The following is a 4,533-nucleotide window of genomic DNA, read 5'->3' on the forward strand; positions in this document are numbered from 1 at the left end:
ACTTTGGAAGCCTATATCTCCGGAAATACCGATTTCCGCAAGAAAAAAAGTATACTGCTGTAATCAGGGCCCCAAGGACTACATGTGGTAAAAATTTCAAAACGATCCGGGAGGGGGCCCTAAACTAGACTTGTTCCCAAATTCGATCAAGCTAAACTTTGTATGTCGTTAATTAAATTACAGTGTGGTGTGAAACCGATTTGTTTACATTTTAATGAAGTCATTTTTAATACTTCCGTTTCTTCGTTTTTTTGGTTTATAATTTTGAAAACAATAATCTATAAAATTAATTAACGTAAAGGATATTGGTTTGCCAAAGGTCTCCACTAAATCCGAGGTGACACGTTCCGTAATCTGCCTAAGTCTGCCATTGGATTCACCGCATATTAAACGTTCAACACGTTTTGTGGGACAAACCACTTCCACCGAAGCATAAATTGTGTCTAAAAAAACACAAAACAAATTTATTCAATAATCTTTTAAAATTAATTTGATTGTATACTCACCATTATGGACATTGTAGTATTCAATGCATGTTTCCAAATTATATGGTATCTCCTGTGGCAAATAGTCCAAAAGACGGGCCTTAACACTAGCCACAATTAACTCCTCTGGGGGTTCATCTGTAAATGTGTCGCTGGGGAATTCCCAGTTGCGGGATTTGGCCGCATTTAAGAAGTAATCCTATAAAAATAATTAATATACGTTTTTGTTGTTGTTTTTATATGTTTTTTTTTTTCATTTAGACTAACGTGAACTTTATTCAGCCCACTCCCAGTTATGGATGATACCAAAAAGACATCACTAAAATTACTCCATGTACCCTCATTGGTCAGCAAATCACCAAATTCCACCGCCGGCTTCTCATCTTCATCCTTTTTCGATTCATCCAATGTCAATTTCTTACCAATTCGATTATGTTTCCTACCACTCAGGGTATTATTCGTGAGTATCCGTATCAACTCCAATGTGATACGTTTCGATTTTAATGCATCAATTTTATTTAATATTAAAACACTTGGCAATTGAGGATATGCCTTCAGGCTATCTATAACAGTTGGATGTAATTGTTTACGCGTCCAGGTATTGGAGACATCATGCATAACGGCTATCATATCAGCATGTTGAATGGCATGACGGTAAGAACTTTTAAATGATTTTTCCAATTTGTGTTTATTGATTTCTTTTTGTGTTACCAAGCCAGGGGTGTCATAGAACACCAATTGAGTTTGACCCGTAGTATATATGGCCTTATTGGACTTCCTTGTCGTATGTACTTTCGACGATGTGGGACATACCTGTAATTAAATTGTATAAGTGGAGATTTTTATCACGTGTTTTTGATGTTATAAAATAAACATACCCTATGATTTATTAAATTATTAATAAAAGTACTTTTCCCCGCGTTGGGCACTCCAATAACTGCAATATTCAAGGATTTTTGTTCACCTAGCCTCTGCTCTCCTCCACGATAATGTTTTGATAGCTCCTTTTGCTCATCATTTTCACATTTGCTCTCTTGTGTATATGGTCGCTGCTGTTGTTTTTGTTGTTGCAGGCAATAATATATGCCATATTTATTGAATTGTGTATTTGTTTTTAATAAATTAGTAATATGTTTTAAAATCACAATCATTTTGCCGGAGAAATGACTGATGTAAACATGCCAAGCATGTAATATATAGGGTTTAATAGATCGACTTTTGACCAATTGGCAAAATGACAGTAGGGATGTGTAAGTCTATTTTTGGCTTTTGCATGTATGAGCAAATGATAACAAGTCTCAGAGAATTAATGTATTGGGTCGTTTTATATAGATTTTTTTAAGTTTTTAATTATTTATTGCAATTTTGCAATCCTAGATTATAAATATATTGAAAACAAGCACTAAATTAAAGGTTAAACATATACATTTTAATTTTCTGTAGCAAACAATAAAAAACAAATTTGTACAATGCAACTAGTACATCTACTAGCAAAACTTTAGTATAAATATATAGCATACTTTCAGGCGCTCTCTTTAATTCTCCAAACAATTAAATATCACAGCTTTTCAATAGTTGAACTCATCAATGCAACATATGAACCATTTATTTTTCTTTTGCATAACATATATAATTTTTAATTGATATTAGGCAAGGTGAATTTTTTAAACTAATCTAATAGAAAAAAAGGTACAATAAATTTTTTATATAAAAAAATCAATAAAAAATGCTATTAATTTTTGTTAAATAAAAAAAATAATACAATTCAATTTTCAACTAAAAACTAATTTCTTTTGTGATTAATAGACAATATAAAAAACGATATTAATACAACAAAATATATCAAATTTGTATAATAAAAAAAATATCTTGAGAATGCTTAAATTTCGCTTTCATTCAGTCTACATAGAATTTTGCCATTTCACCAAAACTGTATCATTTTCTTGCAGAGAATAAAAATCCAAAGTTTTTGACAAATTATCCATGGGCACCACCAAATCGGGATGTTTGTTATCGATATAACACAACTGGGGCGCAGTATCACTATCCATGTGAAAACGTTTTATAATGAGACCAAGCAATGTTTGTACGGTGATCATGCGTGGAAATTTCTTTTCCCAAACATCTCCAGTCTCTGAATGTAAAACACGGATTTTGATTAGATTGGAGACCTTGGCATTGGAACGGGGTATAAATTCGGCTGGTGAACCATATTCTACAGACAAAAATAAAATCAATTAATTTAGATTATAAAAGAAAAATGATTTAAATACACACTTTTCAACATCAAGGCATATGTACGATGTTTCTTATAGAACTCCTTTAATGTTTCCGGTTTCATGGAAGCCTGTAACCATTCGGGTGCATATTTCTTCCAAATATCATATTCTGCACCACGCCTCTCTTCCGGAGATATTTGTGCCTTATTCAAAACTTGTAAATTTGAGATCATTGCCACGGCATTTACAAACATTTCATTGAAATCCGATTTCAAATGTGGTGTCTTGTTAAGCCTTTTCAATTTGGGTAACTTATCCAATTCATTAAACGCATCCGTTTCATTCCATATTGGATTGTGGAAGATATTCAAATGTTCCAACGACGGAAATATATCCAATAATTTTGCATCACTTTCACAATCGGGCAGCTTAATAACCTCGATGCCATTTTCCATGAGATTTAAAAATTCCAATGTTTTGATATTGCTTAATTTGCAGACTTGATCGAAATCACATAGTTTGGTGCGATGTAAATCAAGTTCTCTATAGGGAAAATGGGAATGGAAAATTATTGAGAAAAATTCGTTATTGAAAAAATTGGTGGTAACTTACTTTAAATTTTTAAATATTTTTGTGGTATCCACTACTGATAGTTCACTGATTGGATTTCCTTGTAGACTTAATGATTCAATATAGGGCCAAAGCAAGGCTGTCTGCATAACATCGGACCAATTGTTAAAACCACATTCACGTAAATTTATAAAACGTAGATTGTCAAAAGCCGTTGCCAAATTTGATATGTCCAAATCTGAAGGGACCACCAAGCGATTGCAACTATAAAAATTTATAAAAAATATATTCAAAAATAATTTTCAAATATTTCCCAAACTTCTTGACCTACCCTCGTAAATTTACAAAATTTTATCTTACCTCAAATTTAGATTTCTCAATGATGGAATTTGACGACATATATCTGCCACAATTTCCCAGTTCCATATCAAAGTATGACTCAAATTCAGTGTGGTCAACATGGTAAACTCCTTCAAGTAACCAGCTGAATTTACAGGACAATTATCCACACTAACATCGGTAAGCTGTTCAAATTTACTCTGTTTACGTGCCAACTTATCCATGCCGACTACCTCAAAAAATGAAGCCTGCAAAGATTCTTGGGCCTCACGCAACAATTGCTGATCTAATGCATTTTCCGAATAACCCAAATAACGTTCACGAGCTGCCTCTTCCAGCGATTCGAATGGCCCCACCTTGCCTGGGCGTATAAAGCTACCAGCTGTCGGATGTTGTGTATAGAAATAATGTTTACCATCAATGGTGCCATTGTGTTTTCCACGTTTTGGATCATCCCATTCAATGCCCAACCAGGTACCTTGATAGCCCAAAACCTGTGTAGGTGGGGCAAGTTTTATCAGTATTTTGTCTAGCTCATGTTATGATTTACACTTACCTCGCCCACATAGCATACAGTTCCACAATTATCACCAATTTTTATCCTTGTTCCCAGAGGATAACGTATGCAGGTGTCGTCCATAATTCCAACCATTTTTAATGGCTATTATTTTTTGCTTGTGTGTCTCTCTTGACAAAGACGATAGACTTTATTTGTATTTTTTTTCTCTGTTTCTTGTCTGTATGAGCAATCACGGTATGTTTTTGTTTTCCTGTTGTATTTTTTTATGAGAGCAGAGTAATTGGTATTCCAAAAAAGTATTCGGTATTCCTTATAAGGTAATGGCAATGAATTCAAATGAGAATTTATGAACAAAAATTCTTGTTAAAACAGGAATTAACATGTTTGTTAGTGGGTATAT

General features: G+C 33.4%; 2 protein-coding genes across 2 annotated transcripts; both read right to left on the reverse strand.

The window, feature by feature from the left end:
- Positions 1 to 204: 204 nt before the first annotated feature.
- Positions 205 to 1,636, reverse strand: LOC133322896 (GTPase Era, mitochondrial-like). Its single transcript, XM_061531850.1, has 5 exons — positions 1,631 to 1,636; positions 753 to 1,298; positions 507 to 684; positions 296 to 443; positions 205 to 241 (listed from the first exon to the last, which is right to left on the reverse strand). Exons 1-5 carry the CDS (start codon positions 1,634 to 1,636, stop codon positions 205 to 207), a joined length of 915 nt encoding a protein of 304 aa, XP_061387834.1.
- A 747-nt stretch (positions 1,637 to 2,383) lies between these two features.
- On the reverse strand, positions 2,384 to 4,266 carry LOC133322901 (tubulin-specific chaperone E-like). The gene is made up of 5 exons (XM_061531854.1): positions 4,170 to 4,266; positions 3,635 to 4,107; positions 3,317 to 3,538; positions 2,763 to 3,247; positions 2,384 to 2,700 (listed from the first exon to the last, which is right to left on the reverse strand). The coding sequence occupies exons 1-5, from the start codon at positions 4,263 to 4,265 to the stop codon at positions 2,387 to 2,389; spliced, it is 1,590 nt and encodes a 529-aa protein (XP_061387838.1). The 5' UTR covers position 4,266; the 3' UTR covers positions 2,384 to 2,386.
- Positions 4,267 to 4,533: the final 267 nt, after the last annotated feature.

Source organism: Musca vetustissima, unplaced genomic scaffold (genome assembly GCF_032173495.1).
Source record: "Musca vetustissima isolate MV318-11 ecotype Yass unplaced genomic scaffold, APGP_CSIRO_Mvet_v1 utg11468, whole genome shotgun sequence".
In the NCBI taxonomy this organism is placed as follows: domain Eukaryota; kingdom Metazoa; phylum Arthropoda; class Insecta; order Diptera; family Muscidae; genus Musca; species Musca vetustissima.

What these genes read in the sequence shown, in the direction of transcription:
- LOC133322896 (XM_061531850.1), bottom strand. An exon ending in ATACTACAATGTCCATAATG is followed by an intron (nt 444 to 506) that starts GTGAGTATACAA and finishes GTGTTTTTTTAG; the next exon opens with ACACAATTTATGCTTCGGTG. An exon ending in GGCAAACCAATATCCTTTAC is followed by an intron (nt 242 to 295) that starts GTTAATTAATTT and finishes AAAAAAACGAAG; the next exon opens with AAACGGAAGTATTAAAAATG.
- LOC133322901 (XM_061531854.1), bottom strand. Translation starts at nt 4,265, where the DNA reads ATGGTTGGAATTATGGACGACACCTGCATACGTTATCCTCTGGGAACA. An exon ending in TTGAGAAATCTAAATTTGAG is followed by an intron (nt 3,539 to 3,634) that starts GTAAGATAAAAT and finishes AAATTTTTATAG; the next exon opens with TTGCAATCGCTTGGTGGTCC. An exon ending in ATATGCCTTGATGTTGAAAA is followed by an intron (nt 2,701 to 2,762) that starts GTGTGTATTTAA and finishes TTTTGTCTGTAG; the next exon opens with AATATGGTTCACCAGCCGAA.